This window comes from Parambassis ranga, chromosome 5, assembly GCF_900634625.1.
Source record: "Parambassis ranga chromosome 5, fParRan2.1, whole genome shotgun sequence".
Lineage (NCBI taxonomy): Eukaryota > Metazoa > Chordata > Actinopteri > Ambassidae > Parambassis > Parambassis ranga.
The window spans coordinates 7,086,871-7,104,528 of record NC_041026.1 but is presented as its reverse complement, the minus strand read 5'-3'; the positions used below and the strand labels follow the sequence as shown (position 1 = coordinate 7,104,528).

The window sequence follows — 17,658 nt, the reverse complement described above, 5'->3', positions numbered from 1 at the left end:
CTTGATTTGAAATAGAAAATGATGTAACAGGGAAGAGAAAGGGAGTGTCCAGTGTGAGTGTTCTGTTCAGATTCTGTTCCTTAAAAATGGAAAATTACCAAAAACCTCATCACAGCCTCCTATTGAACTGTGACTCACCTCATGCATGCGTAAAGCCACTCACCCACAGCACAATTTAAAAATGACAACTTACAATTTTTTTTTAATTATTTTCTAAAAAGTTGTCACAGAGATGGTAATCTATAACTTGTTTTGGAGTTGCAGGGTTCTGATGTTTGATCCTCTGCCTGGCATTGCAACATCATGGTGTGGTGAGATATTTCAGTGTAACATATGTCCACCTTTTGGTCTTCAGGACTAACAAACTGCTGGTTTGTCTCTGTGACAGTGACGTGAGCAGGGGTGAAGGTGGGTCTGCCAACCTGTTCACCCACCGTCTGTTCAGTGTGATGGATGCTATGGTAAGCTAACATTGATTTAATATCAAGTAGATGACACTTTTCTGACACTAGCAAGTTGCTAGTTAGTAGCAGGCTAGTTTCCTCATCTTGGTTGTAAATGGGCAGGATTATTTACACAGTATTTATGTGCATCATTTTTCTACAAATATTACAGCTAATGTCAGATTATTTAACCCATTTAAGTCAACATATATTATATAGGTAGACCTTTGACATCAGTGAAGTGTCATTTGGGTAAAAATAAAGGTGTGAATCAATGTAGAAGTGACACTGAAGACTGAGTGCTGCACAGCTGTGTGCAGGGTTGCACTGTGCAAGCATCACTAAAAGTTCTGTTTGATGCCAGGCCTCCTCTGTGAACGCACCACGTGTCTGACGTGTAGAAGCATTCAAAAGGTGCAGACCACTGCTGCAGAAGATAAACACTGCTGCATCTTTTTATCTTTCACATGTATAACCAACCAATGAAACCACAGACTGATGCTGATAAGAGTCTGCAGCAGAGAGTGACATTCATTTTACATTTTACATATTAACAGTCAGAATTGGTTTTCATCAGTGTTATGTGTTTTTTGCAGCAACCAGTCAGTGCAGTTCCTACAGAGCAGAGCGGTTAGCATGGCCTGGCACCTCTGCATTGTGCAGTTTCACACCTCTTGCGCCATATCTGATGAGCAGAATGCATCAAGAATAGCCTTTATCTTAATGCTGGGTTGTTCACTTCCTTCTGCTCTGACAAGCCTTCACTCAAGCCACAAGCTCTGCTTGTGATCTGTGTGATTACAGGCCTCACCGTGCAAACAAAAACAAACAGTGTACAACAAATGTGTAAATAAAAAATGTTTAAGTGACAATCTTTTGACAGAGGGCGCACATCACTGATGAAGAGCCGATGAGTTTGTCGGCCAGCCACCCTCATCCTTTCACACACACATTCACACACCAATGGTGCAACCACAGGGTGAAGTCTATGTCTCACCCAAGCCACAGCCGTTGTTGATTTAATTTGATGGTGCTACTAGAGTCTCTGTGAATGATTTGAACTAGGCCTCCAAAAACATGTTTACAAACAAAAAGTTTTGGTTTCTGTAGATGCTGTCACAGGTCGAATGAGTCATTTCTATACAATTCATCATTCAATGACTTAATATTGAGCATCATAAACTTCTTCACCACCTCTGAGTGTACCCATGCTTACGTGACACCCGCCCACCTCAGCTCCACCCTCTACTTCTCTTTGCCTGCATTTGGATGACTCCCACGCAAAGTGCTTCTTCAGAAACCTGTGAGTGAGGTCATGGAAGGTTTGTGCATCTTTATTTATAGACTGCTGTAGGGTTACCACAGTGTAAGACAGATATTAACGTATATTGTGGATTTGTTTGGAATACAAACTAATATGATATGAAGATATTTTGCTTCTCTCATTAATCTGAGTGCCAGCTTTTGTTTCAGCATGTTTCTGACTGCTTCCTCTGCTGCATCGTTGACAGAAAACCGCCCCCTACTCTCCACCCTCTGTGTGCGTGTGTGTGTTTTTTCTTTGCTTGTTAAGGCTCAGACCAAAAGAGGAAACAGATCTCGCTCCTCTCCTCACAGAGATGGTTGGTGGTCGTCGTCACTGCCTGTGCTGCTTTTTCACATACAGTGCTGCACTGCTCCTCAGCATCTACCTCCACGGTACGTACACCGATCTCTGAACTTTTACTTTGTCAGGAGTTTCATGCACTCTGAAATGTGCTTATGATAGAAGTTGTAGTTCTAGATTGCAACATTTTCAGGACAAGCTCTTTCAGGAAATGAAACGTCTTCCTTGGAAGTTGTTTTTGTGTGTGTGTGTGTGTGTGTCAAAGGCAACATGACTATAGTTACATTGCACCAGTGGCACCTTTAAAACTGGACTAACATGCTGTGCACCAGGTCACTGATACTGATACTTCACTACAGAACAAAAGTGTTATTTTTCCTTTCCTGATTAAAAATGGGAGGATTTATTGAATAAAGTGTGTTGTTGTTGCTTGTTTGCAAACTGTAGCGCCTTGTGTGTATTGTGCATATTTGTAGCTATGATTTGCATTTTACATACCCCGTATGTCAGCAGATTTCCTGCTGCATCTACTCAAAGAATCAGGCATGGGTCATCTGTTCCTGTTCTGTTGCTTCCTGTCTTTAAGTGAATAGTGTCGCATCTTAAACCTACATGTCACATTGCCATAGAAGTCACTGCTTTGACAGGAACGAGGGGGTGGGGGTGTGGGCCGCGCTGTAGTTTGCAGAAGTTTTCTGTGAGTGTGGCTCTGTTTTATCAGGCATCAGAGTTTTAATACAGCCTCAGTATCTGGTGAAATTACTGGAAAACCCTGTGAAGCAAACATGGCAGCAGAATACAGACACTTCCTGGATTCACTCCACACCAGCTCTGACTGGAAGTGGTGAACACAGACTAAAACCAGCTTCAGTTTACTGCTGTAGTCTCTGTGGTCAACGCATGTGGTTCCACTGCTTAGAAGAGAATGGCACTTTGGTCATCACAGAATATTATAGACACCTGACAAAATGAGCATACTGTGAGATCAATGTATTGTCTGTTGATGTGTTCTATACATCTTTACATTGATGCTTCCAGAAATCACAGTACAAACTGAAGTTGTTATGCTATGTGTGCACAAATTCATTCATCAGATTGATTACAATATCTATGGTGCATTTTTAAATAAAAAAGGACACTTCCAGTTTAAAAATATTCAATAATACAGTAATAATATAAATTAAAAAATGTGTCACACCATGGCTGTCAGAAGGGGGAGACAAAGGTTTACACTGTCCCACTTCTTGTGGCCCTGTTGGATGTTTTTTAGATAATCCTGTCATTTCTATAATGAACATAGTTGGTAACCTTTCATAATGATTAAACTCTGTTTGATCATGTGTTTCAGATGTAGAGGCGTCCAGCTGTCCTCGGACCATCCATGAAAAAGTTGGACTCACTGTGCAGCTCTCATCATGTTTACCAAGTGAAGGGGTTACTGTAGCCACATGGAAATATAGAACTTCAACAGCTTCAGGACAGACTCGAGATGTAACAAAAGTTGATCAGTTCAAGGACAGAGTAGGCATCAACCGCAAAGACTTCAGTTTAACAGTGAGAGGACTGACTCTGCAGGATTCTGGTGAATTCAGTTTTCTGTCAGAGGTCAACGACAAACAAAGAGAAACAGTCACCATCACTCTGCTGGTTCTTGGTAAGACACCTCATCATATGTTTAATATATACACATAGAACGACTTGACACCTTACCGTACTTTTATTCAAACCCATCAATGTTTAATGTCTGACACCAAAGCTAAATTATGCTAAACACATTATCACTACAGCTTTTTCAATAGTGTTTGTGTTTTTTTGTCATTGTAAGTGTCACTTACAGTGATTGTTGAGCACCAAACTGTGAGCAGATTAGGTTTAAAAGGACATTTTATGTCCCTAAATATCACAAAATTATCTTCGGACCGTCATGTTGACAGAATAGGTCTGCGGTTACAGCTCTTCAAATTGATTTGGAGAGATTTCACGGTCTTCCTGACATAAAGTCCCCCGTCATGATGATGGCGGCATTATATTATTTCCTCAGTATTATGAAGGCGATCTTAAGAAGACCTCGATGGAATATTTTCAGAAAAAAAAATCCACCTGGTCAGATCACTTTTGCAAACACAACACCTTTATATGAACATCTCATTGTTGTAAACATGATTTCCATGTCGGGATTGATTGATTTAAGGATAAACTGGTTATAATCTGGTGGTCAACGCTGACTGTAATCTCACATAATTCAAATGATTTTCTTCAAAAGAAGAAATAACTATTCTGTGCACTGTGATGTTGTTTCTCTCTGTTCCCTCCCTAGAGCCCATAACAGAGGTCCCTGTCCTAAAAGAAATCAACAACACCTGGATCGCCTACAATGAGTCCTGCACAGTTTGGCTGGACTGCACTGTGACCTCTAACAGCACCGTCACCTACAACTGGACTGTGAGGAGCCAAACCTTCACAGGCCCCAGGCTGAGATACATCCTCAGTCCACAAGAGGGCGCCACCTCATTCACCTGCACGGCCTCCAATATTATCAGTGAGAAGTCTGCAACCACGACAGTCACATGCAGAAATGGTACCACTACCGACCATGGAAATGAGCCATGTATGTACCTGCTGTAGATTCGGCTGTTCATGCTGGTGCTGATGCTGGTGCTGATGTTTTCCTCCTTTACAGTTCCACTGATGCTTATCCTGGGTGTGGCAGGAGGAGGCTGTCTGTTGATTGTCATTATAGTTGGCTTAGTTGTGTGTGTTTGTTGCTTCAAAAAAAGACACACTGGTAAGAAAACTTCACCTCTGTGCATTTTCAACATTCTTAGTGTCACGTCTCAGTGGTTTTCATGTTGTATGTTGCAGACAGCGAAACAAATGACCTCACTGTGTACGCTGATATCTCTGAAGTCACAGCTGAAGTGAGTATGGACACATTGTTTGTGTGTGTGTGTGTTACTGTTTCTCTCTGTGATGCATGCACATGTGAACTCGCAGGGAACGAAGCCCTGCTCGCTGTATGAAACCATTGACAACAGGGTCGGCGCTGTTACATCCACATCGGTAAGACCAGCTTTGTGTCACATCTTTAATGAGCATGTGGTGTTTCTTCCTCATTCTTTCAAAGAATCATTTCTATATGTGTGATTGTGAAACCGTCACTTTTTTTTCACACATCTAGCCCCAAACCGTGTACGACCAGATCCAGCTCAACCGTATGAGGAAACCTTCAGTGTCACCGTACCAAGATGTTTCCTAGATTGTCTAGTGGTGTAAATGCTGTAAATACAAATAATATATTTTATTTGTGTGTCCTCTTTAATTTACTGCCTGTACTATTCCAAAAAGATTCATTGGGTCTTCACAAGGTTATATAATAAAAGTTTTCTTTTGCTTTTAGTCAGACCAGTGCTGTGTGTTAGTACCTTGACATGTTTCGACCACTTTCTGTAGTCTTTGTCAGAAGTCACGTGATGTTACCGGTGAAGTGTCTGCCAGCTGATTTATGCAGGTTGTGGTGCCATTCTTCTCCTACTACTCCAGTTAGTATAGGGAACAGCACCATCTGTAGTCCGGCCTCCTCAGCACAGCGTCCCAGGTGTGGGACGTTAAAATTTGTTGTCCTCATTCCCAATGATCTTCGCCCCATCGACGAGGGGACATTTACACTATCCCACACCTAAGGACGCTCTGCTGAGGAGGCCGACTGCTGTCCCACACCATCACGTGACCTCTGACAAAGACTACAGGAAGTATGCGAAACCTGTCAAGGTACTAACACACAGGTCTAACTAAAAAAAGAAAACTTTTATTATACCGCCTGTACTGTAGTTGTGTGTAATTTGTCTGCTTGTTGTCTCCTAGCTTTGACAGCTAATAAAGTTTAATTTAAATAAATATCTTTACTTTGTTGCTTATTTTTTCACACAATATCACAGTAACGTTTTCACCACAGTCAATCATACAGCTTCACTTTATTTATTTTTTTAAAAAAGGTAAGGCTTTGCTCATTGCTGTGGAACACACAGCACCTTAAAATGTACCAGCTGGTGATGCATTGATGAACAGATTACAAAATGTGATTTTTCATTGATTTACATAAGATGACACGACATGTTCTTTTACAGCTTTAAAACATTCATTTTGTTAAACAGAAATCAGAAAAAAACATACACAACATACACATATATGTAAAGTACACAATCAATGTTGTCAGCTGTTACTTTACAATAAAAAAACTACACATGAGTTATTTCCTTATTTATAAATAAATAAAACTGCTTTCTGCATAAATGTTCATGCTTTAATACTTGATTTTATTGTACTTTCCTAGTTTTTGCAAAAACAAAACAAAATAGACAGACGCTTACACAGAGGGTTCTCTGCTGTGACATATTTCTTCTGGAAAAAAAAAAGAAGAATCTAAATAAAGCAGTGATCTGTGCAATGTGTCTTTATAAAAGCATTAAGACAAATGAAAAAACAGGCAGGTTGTGTTTATTTTTGTCTCACCTTTAAAACAATGATCAAAACTACAGTGGCCGCACCTCCCAGGTATGTTAAAAGATAGTAAATGCCATCTCTCTGCCTGGACGTCTGCATGGGCAGTGATGTGACTGGAGCTGGAGGTGTCACTTCTGAATCTGCATGGTTTGAGCACAATGAAATGTAATAAAGGCAAGGACATGTTGCTTTTTAAGGTACATTTTTGGCTTAAAAAGTATATAGTAAAAAATAGTACATTATAGTAGGCTGCTGTTTATATGTCTGTAATGAGCTGCTGCTGCTAAACTTTCCTTTAATATAACCTAGGTTAAAAAAAAAAGGCAGGAACACTAATATGGTGCCAAAATCTCAGGAACGCAACCAGGGGGAGGGGCTTATCCCCCTATGATGTCATAAGGGGCTGCACACCGGAATGGTTCATTCAGACAACCATGATAGTGAGAACATTTGCATGATATGTCACCTTGAACGCCACAGGCTGTACACAAAGACAAATGAACCCTTGCGATTTCACAGTCAACCTAACACCCAGTTCAGCACCGTTCAGAGCCTGACCCCTGAGCAGACACTTAAAGGCAGGAAAACCTCCCCCTTTTAACAAGAAGAAACTTTGAGCAGAACCTAGCTCAACTTGGCTGGAGGTCAGCTGGGAAAGATCTATAGTCAAGAATCAGCCCAGAGACAGATCACGACTAGAAAAAGTTTCTGAAAGACTCGTACTCCCATTTTACTTTTGTTAATTCTGGGAACTAAAATCCGACCTGCACTCTGTGATCACAGTGTTTTATTGGGAATAGTATACAGAACTGTTAGATCCCTTTAAGGGCCTTTTGTCTAAGCTGAAGAATGTTGATGTCCATTCTGGATTTTACTGGAAGTCATGGAAGAGAAGCTACAACGGGAGGGATATGATCCCTTTTCCTGCATTTTGGATCAGCTGCAGGCTGTTTAGAGAGATACAATTCGTCAGCTGAGACAGTGCTAGTGTTTTGGGTTTAAAATCTTACCTTTGCAGTTCAAAGTGACAACAGTTGAGGCATTTACACTGTCCTTGCTGGACGTGCAGGTGAAGCTGACTCCAGCTGAGTTCTCTCGGGTGTCGATAAGTGCAAACAGCTCTGTATGGCTGCCGTTTGCTCGGGTTATGTTGTCAACAGTGGGATTAACGTGCCAGGACAGGTTAACACCATTATCCTGCGATACACAGTCCAGCACCACAACACATGCTTGTTTTATAGGATTTGTGTGCGTGGATATGGTGGGATTCTGGAGGGGTTCTGCAGATTTAATATGACATGTTTATTCTACCCTGATCTAATTTGATTCACAAAGAAATGCTTTAAACAAACTAACATTTGCGTCTTACTTTTTACTTTGAGGTTAATCGTCTTTCCAGTGCCTTGAGTGTCGCTGCTTAACTCCACTGTGTAGTCCATGGCATCTTTTGTGGTCACATTATTGATTGTCAAGTCACCTAAAAACAGGAAGAAGTGCAATGAAGGAAAAAAAACAAAGAGAACAAAGAGTTCCTTTGGAGGGATTCTCTGTTACCAGTAGTGGTGTTAAGATGTAGCCTTCCTTTATACCGCGACACACGTTCAACGTTTACGTTCTCATTCTGGTAGGTGGCAATCCAGGTGTTGTTGGTGTATATTGACCACTCGATTGTGGTGAGCTTCCATGACACATTAGCTCCTGAGTGTAAAGTAATTTTCCCCCCGAGGTTTGCTGATACTTCCTCCAAAGATGCAGTTTGTGATGCTGAAAAGCAGGTTTCAGACATGGACAAAAAAAGTGTTGAAATTAAATTGTGGACAAAAAGACGCACCACACTACACCTACACCTATTACCACGTTGTTTGACAGATAGGATATAAATATAAGCATTGACCTGCCACCAATATATCAAGGTTTACTGTAAATTTGTCAATCTAGAGTATCACATATTAACACGCAGTAGGCTTGTCTAACCAGAAAGACTTCCTAGTTTTTTTTTGGGTTGGTGCCATGAATAGTATTTAAGACACTTCCCTTAAATATAAATTATTCATGAAAATCTGAGTGATGTTTTATAGATACTTTAGTAAGTAAATTCACATTTACTTTTTTTTTTTAAGTTCAGCAGTTTAATGTACTTTATACCAAAGATTTGCAGTCTAGTTTTTTTTAAAAGTTGTCACGTCTGTTCTTGCTCGATCACATTTTCAGAGTTCAAACTGGACTTACCTTGAAGGAATAAAAAGAAGATTAGAAGCCTCATCACAGCACTGAACTAACAGTCACACAGGAACAATGCCGAGTGAGCGACTTCCTGTGAAATTCATTTCCTTATGTCTTAAGATCAACCCACCAAGCACAAATACACACACACATAGTGGAAGTACTAAAAAGGTAAAAAAAAAAAAGTTGATCGATGATCATTGGTTAATTTGGCAGTTAGAGCAATATAATTCGGAATCACGCCGTTTTAAGAAATTTAAGAAATATATGTGTAAAAAGAACCCTCCAGCTCTGCGAGAAGCAGATAGTTAAAGCACTAAAGGGGAAACTTGGGCAGGACTTGGCTTATAAGAGGAGGCCCTCCTGCTGACATCATACCCTGCACAGGACAAACATGGCAGGTTGTTATTGTTGTTATACAAGCTGAAACTGTGTGATTATATGACAGCTTATGTGAATTATCAATATGCTGAATAACAGAGGCTGGTGCAGGCAATATGCATTGGTTTTGTCAGGGACCAGACTGAAGAGAGAGAGAGAGAGAAGGAAGACAGCAAACAGTTAATCACATGAATCACTAGTATGTGTAATAGTATTGTGTACTAGTATACCTCAGAGTTAGAGTGCACGTTTCAAATAAAGTTTGCTCAGATGGTGCAAGAAGTACAGCTGCTACCAGACATCTGCCTTCTAAACACGTCTTCTGTGTCTCCAGCGCTCTGTCTCAGCATCTCTGCAGAACAGTACCTTTGACAATGTCCTCGTCAAATGCAGAAAGGTTGTGGACCACCTCAACCAGGAATTGAACATGGACAAAAGAAGGAGTCGCTGCAATACAAGACATTCAGACCAGATGGTGGAATTTGACATAACTGCTGCTGTGTGAAGGAACTACTTCTGAATTCATTATTGAGCATTAACTGTTGCCCAGCACTAATGTAAAGGTGCACATTTAAGCCAACAAATATTTACCGGTATGCAATGGTACGGTCTCTACATAGCCAGGAGGAGCAGTTAGCTTTAACCCTTTAGTTGCATGGCATAGATTCACCATTTGTGCCACCATCCTTGGTGTATGCAGTATAATGAAAAGCTGATTTATACTGGATGAGATGTATGTGTTTAGTACTTCTTGTCTCGTTGTAACTCCCTTAACCACGTCCAACTCCCACTTCCTTAATTTGTGATGACAAAAAAAAATCCATGAATATCTTGTGACTCAGATGACTCAACAGATGACTTTTTTAAAAGATTTTTTTACTTCAACTTTGTCCAAAAATCCACAGTGTGACAGTAAATAAGTGGCCGTCCTTCACAGACGAGTGTTAGTAGCTTAGTTTCAGTAGTGACAAGAAAACATGTAAAGACTGCATCCAGATGTGCATATTGATGCTTATGAGTGAGTCAGTAGTGTAAAAACAACACATTCATGTCAAGAACAGACACATGTATCACAAAACAGGTAAAACAGGTGCTTTATGAGCCTGCAAGAAACAGACAGACCTAATCCCACAGCTTCTGGTGTGACCCTAATGTAGCACAAAATCTAGTCACAATACTGGTTCGTGATCATGGTTTACACATATGACTGTTCTAAAAACCCCCCTGACCTTTGATAAGAAAGCTGCAAACACCCACTCTCTCTTGAAAAGCAGAGGTGGAAGTGGGCTGTGGGCAGGAAGGCAGCAAGAAGCAGGTGTGTAAAAAAAGGAGCATTCAAGACCCCCTGTGACACACTTTTCCTTCTCAGAGGGTGAACCTGAGCACATGCGTAGATAATGTTTAGTACAATACTGATCCACAGTTTGACTGTTGAGTGCTATAAAACAATAACATCTTCAGTCAGTCAGTGTACTGGGCTTAACAGTCACATTTCAAAGAAAAGGGAACTAGAAAAAACCTTAAGAGAAGTCTCTTCTGAAGAAAGGTCAGCTGAACTCTACAGGCAGTCACTGCTATGATGTGTAGGTGGGTTTCCTCATATAACTGGTGACCCAACCAGAAATATTAAAAAAAAAACCATGACTACAGAGAGCAGTCCACAGTGATCTCTGGAGGTATTGGCCAGTACAGCATAGTGAAGAACATTCACCAGAAACTAAAAGAGGAACAAAGACAGTGGTTTGCTATTTCTGTTGTCTGACTGTTGTCATGACATTTTAACCTTGTCAGCGTGTGTGTGTGTGTGTTGCACTTATCAGTAGTCAACATCATCAAAACATCAACGATAAAAAAGACACCCCCACACTTATTAGTATCTACGATTCACCACTCTTCTCTTACACAGATGTCTCTGACTGCAGCTTCAGGACAAACTTGTGGCTTTTTGGGTCGATGAATTCCTCTCCCAGCCGCAAGAAGGGGAGAGGCGTTACTGTGACAACCAGAGAGAAGTCAAGGCGTCTCAGACAGAAGACCTGTCCTTGGCGCAAAGATGAAGTCACAGGCTCCTCGCTCACTAGTGTCCATTGGCGCCCTCTGCTGCTGTCCAGGTACTGGACGGTGGGACCCGCGGTGAGGTAACGCTCCAGGAAAGCCTTTTCAGACACACAGTGTCACGTCAGTGTATGGCTATGAATACACATTGGAAGGCGTCTGAATAATTAAAGTCTCCTCCTCCTTACCTTGGGGGTCATGTTGTGGGTGATGCAGAACTGCAGATGGTTGATGATGCTCTCCATGCTGTGGTAGGACTGCTGCCTGGTGGCACGAAGGTACTTCTGCATGGCTCGCGCCATGGGGGCGAAGATGGCCTGAGCTGCTTCTCTGGGGTCCATCAGCTCACGCGGGTGTTTGGGAGAGGACGTAGCCATCTCTTCATCCTGGTGACGTTTGATGTGGGTGAAGGCTTCTTCTACCGCCACCACCAGTCTGAGAGGATTGGAATGGATTGAATTCAGTACAAAATTCATGAAACAACTACGAGTCAGCACACCTGGTTCACCGGACTTGGCATCCTCAGACTACTACCAGCTCAGCTGTTGGCATTTTGACGGTGATACCAGGGTCTGTGTCTTCAGAGGATGAATATGTCCATGTTCTGACCAATTTGTTGTGTACAGATGGACACTGACTCTGAACATACACAGGCTACACCAAAATCTTTTCAGTTTAAAACATGGACTCTAAATAAACATTGATGATATGACAGCTCCAAAACATCTGGATTGCCCCCTGGTGGCTAGCTGCAGTATACGCCATGCACACCACCTCCTCCATGTTAGTGAATGGGACCCAAAGTACAGCTCGACTTTATGGTTTATGGCTTGTTAATTAGTTTTTAGTATGTTGATCTTTGTTCAAGTGATCATTTTTTCAATAGAGGTGGGCTTAACATGTAAGTAGGTGGATGTTTGGGTAGTGAGGATGCAGTTTGGACGTTTTTGTGTGGCTTAGTTCCTACCTAGCCTTGCGTTTGCGGACTCTCCGCTCCACCTCTGCCTCCTCGTAGTAGTACTCATTGTGGGAGTTGTCTCTTCTCCGAGCAGCAGCTGCGATCATGGCTCTGGACTGCCCCGTGGAGTTATTGGTGCCATTTTCTGTGGACGGAAACATACAAATGAACGTTCCCATCAACATGTAGTGTGTCTGAAATGTAAACATGGATGTAGGAATGCACCATTTTACCTTCCTCCAGGTTGTAGATTTTAAAGGCAGACATCTTCTTGGTGAGGATGGATTTGGGCAGGTTAAGCAGAGCGGGGTTATAGACGGGGAAGTCGCTGTAGTACTGGTCTAGTAGCCACACAGCTGCCCGCTGAATACTGTGTTGTATCAGAAACAGGAAGAAACAGGGCTGTTATCTGAGAATCGCACCCGACTGTTTCGCAGTTTCTTGGCTATGCCAACATGCAAAAGCAGGAAGTGGTGAACCTCTAAAGTTAAAAAAAAAGCTGCTGTGTGCCAGATAAACACATCTATCGTCTGGTTTTTGTCAGACGTCTTTTTTTGCGGTTGTGTTGACTATAAAAGGTCACATAGTTTCAATATCACGTGACTTATTTTAAATATGGACAGACAAAGATGTAACATTGTTAAAATGGGTGGAGGACCAGTAGAGCAACAGAGGTCAGTAACGCTTTGGTAGACAGCTTCACAAGGTTCTTAAGATCCAAGAATCACATGCTAATACTTCTTGTAGCTTAAAAAACATAAAGTTTGCAAGGACTACTCCCCAGATGGGTCTGTAGTTGTCAATAGAGGCCAGAACCCTTTTTGGAACAGGCAGTAACCATGTGAATATTATCTACATGAGGTCTATGGACATTGTCCCGCACCCCAAGTGGCCATGCAAGGAACTTTCTCTTGGCACAAATCTGATTGGTTCCCTGTGTGTCCCACCAAAGAGTTTGACTAACATGTTGCATGTTCGACACACACTAACCTGAGTTGTCCCACATTGTAGAAGCGGCTCACTCCATCTGTGCTCCTCACCACCTTCAGGCAGAAAGCAGGCTGCAGATGTCGGACCTCCAACAGCACCAGAGCCAGGTACTGAATGAACAGCAGCGCATCCACCAGAGAGGCTGCGTATCCCACAATCCCCCTGTAGTCCGTCTCTCTTGGCTCCAGCACCCGAACCCCATAGAAGAGCCAATAGGACGCTACGAAGAGAAAGACCAGTGCCAGCAGCAGACAGCGAAAGACAAAGAAGCGAGGCAGAGTGGCTCTGGGCGGGCGGAGAAACAGGGCCCATGTGGAGATGAGGAGAATCAGGAGCTTGAACGCAAGCGAAATGTAAAGTCCCTCGCATGGAGTGCCACAAGGGTCCAATGTGTCCCGCCACAGGAGCTGTGGGAGGGCCAAGAAGGCCAGAGGAGTGAGCAGAGAGAGGAGCCCCAAAATGGCACCCAAAGCTGGGCTGATGTAACGGCGGCACTCAAGTGGTGAAGAATCCTCTAAGTCCTTAGAGATCCGTGTCAAGTCCTCATTGGAGATGCTGTCCACAGAGGTGCCAGTGACCACCGTGGTAGTCTCGCCCCAGTTATCATCCTAAAGAGAGAGCAGAGAGAGAGATTGAGTGTCAACGATATGACACCAGAGTAACACAAATGTTCTGAGGAATGAGTGAAGCCTGACCCTGTCGTCTCCTCTGGTGGACTCCGTGTCCAGCAGCTGCTGCCCTGGAGCCTGGATGATGACAGATTTTTCTCCACGGTTGGTGATGTCATGATTCTTTGAGCGATGCCTGTCCCTTCTCTCTCTGGAAAATAAAAATATGAATTAATTTCATAAGCCAAAATATAAATACCTGCAGTTCAACAGTTTGAGCAACGACAATCTTCTACCTGTGTTTGCGGGAACTCCGTGAGTGGGACGACTTGTAGGAGTAGCCCGAGTACGTTGACTCGTTGTCCATGTCAGAGGCCGGCGGTGGGCGGAGTTTATGGGCCACTCCTGTCCCCGAGCCGCCGCCCTTCTCCCAGACCACGCCCAACTGGCTCTTGCAGTTGCTGATGGACTTGGAAGAGAGAGCCAACGGGAGGCGCAGCAAGTCCACTTTACTCCTGAGGGAATCTATCTTGGAGGCCTGGGAAAAGAGGAGGGGCGGGGTGAAGACAAGGAGAGAGGGATGAATTATTGAGAGAGTGAGTTTGGAAAAAGGGCTCATGCGCAGGAGATGTGAGGAGGGGAGGCAGAACGAGAAATGAGGAGAGGGAGGGAAAGGACAAAGATAATTTGTCATGTGAGACAGAAGCGACATGGTCTCAGAGGGACACAAACCAAGAAGAGAGACAGCATTGTTGAAATGTTGGCACTCTGAGGTGTGTGAAAGTGTGTGAGCGCTCTGCAGCAGAGGACATAGCTGGGCCCATTCTTCCACTTTGAGATATTTTTTTTATGTTTAGACTCGAGTTCTCAGCCAATAAAGGACAATTACACCACATTCTATTCTAGGCTAGGAGTCTCCAGTGTGCAGGACAAGCCTGAGTGGAGGCTGAGCAGCTCCATAATTGCTCCAGTTTCATGTATCAGAGACTCCGGGACGTCTTCACCGTCTTACACGACCAGTATTTTGCAGTTTTTGCAGTGTTGTTGTGCAATACATACTTTCCTAGACGCCACATTCCCCAACCGTCCCCCGTGGTTTCCAACAGCAACAGAGCTTTGACTACTACAATGGGGATGAATGGTAGACTAGGGGGTGAGAAAAGACAGGGAAAAGGGGGGAAGTTACCATGGGAACCGGAACATCAACCCCCCCCCCCTTTTTTCCCCCTGAACCACACACCTCAGAAGACAAAAACAGCTCATTCACCGTCCAGTCTGACTTCACTCTCAGGACAGGCTGAGAGTCTGTTTGTTGTTTTTCTTCTGTGCTGTTGTCTTGTGGGTACTTTCCAAGTAGACTCCTAATCTAATAACAAATCTCCTCGTGTTTTCTATTTGGGCCTCCACTGTCCTGTCTTCTGCATTGGACACTTCTGTAATGGCTTCCATGTGATTCACACATGGACTCATGATTGAGGATGTATTGTAGTTGTGGCCATGGGAAGTTTCTCTGACTGATAGCTCAATATTTGTTGTAACGCTAATATTACAGTGACAATAAATAGGTCATAGTGCGTCCTTCTTTTGAAGGTTAACCTATAACAGTAAGCAACTAAAAAATAAGAAGGGTGTGCACCAGATCTCCATATTAGGACCACTGCTGGACTCTAGTGTTACGTCTCTTATGATACTTTATATGGGGGACAACATTTTGTCCCCCATATAAGGCTATTACCTCCTTTGACACATCATTCCTTTAAAAAAAGAAGGATGAATGCGGTATCTGCCACAAAACTGTGTCAGGTCGAGCACTAAAAATGGAAATTACAATGACCTAAGAAGATGTATTCCCAACAGTGGTGTGAAAATGATCTTTGCTGCAGCTGCTTTGAGGCTGAGGGGTGTTGATAACGTGAAGTTCTACCTCTTAAGCACAATGCGATAAAACAGACAAGTTTTATTTCTAAACTGTTATCTGTGAAATAATCATAAAGGCCTAGTTTCAGGTCAATGACAAGTGTGAGTTGCTGCTCAATAGTGAAACACAGCATCACATGGTGATGTAAACATACCGTGGGGACAAATATTTGACTTGTACCCTCAGATTATGGATGACATGCAACAAGACAATGAGTAGCAGGGCCTGGTATGTGTGTGTCAAGTATCCCAAACAATGTCTCAATTGTGTTGTTGTGCAGTAAATGTAAACAAATCCAGCGTGTGCCCCCTCACTCTGAGATGGTCGATCACATAGATTGCACCACTGAGCCTCTCCCACTGTGATCAATTCACCACAGATTGATTTACACTGGCGTTCATGTGCAGCTTCATCTGGGATGGGAGACTGTTTGCATGCAATGTGGAAGCACAAGTGCCCCAGACAGCCAAAGTGTGAGTGAGTGATTCGTCACCTTTAAACAATACAATCCACTTCACATGTTAAATAAGAGAGGCTCTTTGTCAACATGTTAATTGTTGTCTCTTGTTTTTAACACCCTCACATGCTGCTGACGACTCCAACAGCCTTCCTGTGTGGCTCCCAAGGGCCTCCAGGCCTCAGGGTGGCAGTGGGTCAGCGAGGCGTGGCAGCAGCTGACTCCCGGAGGTGACCCCCGCACTCCGAGGCCCTCCACGTTTCAAACACTCAGCAAGTGAGAGCTGACGATAACTGAGCGAGGGGCCCTGAATGTTTTGGGGGAACGCATAATGCGTCGCGTGTAGACACCGCGAGGGTGAGACAAAGCAGAACACACCCAGAAGTGAAGTGATCAACCCTCACAGTGAACGTGTTCCTTTTGGCACACAGCGTGCGTAAAAGCGCACAAGTCCACTGATATGGAACTCAGCGAGGGCGAGAGAAAGGGGTCCAGTCAGATTACTGGGAGTGAACTGCCAGCTCATCAGTCTTGGCGAGACGCAAATTGAATCAAAGTAAGGGCAGCAACGGTTCATTTAGTAGTTTAAAGCCAGAGCCAGTTTAGACCACATGTAAACAACAGTTTTATCCACAATCCCCGCGGGATAGTCTTACCTTTCTGCCCAAAAGGAAAGCGCTGCAGCCCGCAGCACAAAGAGCCGGATGGTCGCTGCAGCAGCTCCAACAAAAAGTCCCCAAAATGCGCAGAAATCACTTTCTCATCTGTCCGCGGGCTGCACGCTCCGTCACAGAGGGACCGAGACTCAAATCTTCTTCGTACAGTTCGTTTCTTTCTGTTTTTTGTTTCGCCTTAAAAAAAGATCGAAGCAGCGAAGATGCACAACAGGCAGCAGCACCTCATCGCGGCTCCGCATCTGCTGCTGTGTGGCGGAGCCCCGCTGAGCTGAGGGGGGTCTGCGCGGACATCCAGCACCGGCTGAGAGCCGCGGGGGGGTCAAGCCAGATAGAATACACACACACAGCTTCCGGTAATGATTTCCAAAATAAAACCAACACGCCTTACATCACAGTGCTTTATGTTCTCTGAACGTCTGCCCATAACGACTAAATACTACTAAAGTAATTTATAAAGAATGACCAGCGTCACTTAAACTCGCTGCAATCTACTGCAAACCTGCGGGAACGACAGCCGTTTAACAGGCAAGCTTTTATTTTGAAATCCAGAACTCTGCGGTGTATAAATCCATTTCTGCTTTTAGAATTACGTCACAAAACAGCTCTTAACGCAAGATTTACTTTTTGAATTCAATTTACCATTTATTTTTTTAATGGACTTTATGGAAAACTCCCCAGACCGTCTCCATGGCAACGGTCAATTACACAGAGGGTTACTGTTTCCCACTTATAACAGCCTGACTGACCGATCAAAACACATTAACCCATGGAGAGTTTGTCAGGAAGAGCACTAATGGTATTTATTTGTAATTTGGAATAATTATAGGAAATGTAACCCTTTT

At 43.3% G+C, this 17,658-nt stretch overlaps 3 protein-coding genes across 3 annotated transcripts in view; 1 reads left to right on the top strand and 2 right to left on the bottom strand.

The window, feature by feature from the left end:
- LOC114435444 (basement membrane-specific heparan sulfate proteoglycan core protein-like) overlaps positions 1 to 5,445 on the top strand; it is a gene marked incomplete at its 5' end in the record, with an annotated part of 53,430 nt that extends 47,985 nt beyond the window's left edge. Inside the window, 6 exons of the mRNA XM_028405117.1 lie at positions 3,398 to 3,703; positions 4,367 to 4,657; positions 4,730 to 4,834; positions 4,912 to 4,967; positions 5,044 to 5,109; positions 5,228 to 5,445. Coding sequence (XP_028260918.1) covers positions 3,398 to 3,703; positions 4,367 to 4,657; positions 4,730 to 4,834; positions 4,912 to 4,967; positions 5,044 to 5,109; positions 5,228 to 5,305 — 902 coding nt within the window. The remainder of the gene's footprint in view (positions 1 to 3,397; positions 3,704 to 4,366; positions 4,658 to 4,729; positions 4,835 to 4,911; positions 4,968 to 5,043; positions 5,110 to 5,227) is intronic.
- A 680-nt stretch (positions 5,446 to 6,125) lies between these two features.
- LOC114436669 (uncharacterized) lies at positions 6,126 to 9,092 on the bottom strand. Its single transcript, XM_028407094.1, has 6 exons — positions 8,779 to 9,092; positions 8,104 to 8,313; positions 7,919 to 8,026; positions 7,560 to 7,829; positions 6,559 to 6,689; positions 6,126 to 6,447 (listed from the first exon to the last, which is right to left on the bottom strand). The coding sequence occupies exons 1-6, from the start codon at positions 8,810 to 8,812 to the stop codon at positions 6,376 to 6,378; spliced, it is 825 nt and encodes a 274-aa protein (XP_028262895.1). The 5' UTR covers positions 8,813 to 9,092; the 3' UTR covers positions 6,126 to 6,375.
- A 978-nt stretch (positions 9,093 to 10,070) lies between these two features.
- LOC114436660 (vang-like protein 2) lies at positions 10,071 to 17,189 on the bottom strand. Its single transcript, XM_028407082.1, has 8 exons — positions 16,796 to 17,189; positions 14,061 to 14,302; positions 13,852 to 13,975; positions 13,157 to 13,764; positions 12,400 to 12,536; positions 12,176 to 12,311; positions 11,397 to 11,643; positions 10,071 to 11,309 (listed from the first exon to the last, which is right to left on the bottom strand). Exons 2-8 carry the CDS (start codon positions 14,129 to 14,131, stop codon positions 11,052 to 11,054), a joined length of 1,581 nt encoding a protein of 526 aa, XP_028262883.1. The 5' UTR covers positions 14,132 to 14,302; positions 16,796 to 17,189; the 3' UTR covers positions 10,071 to 11,051.
- Between the last annotated feature and the right edge of the window lie 469 nt (positions 17,190 to 17,658).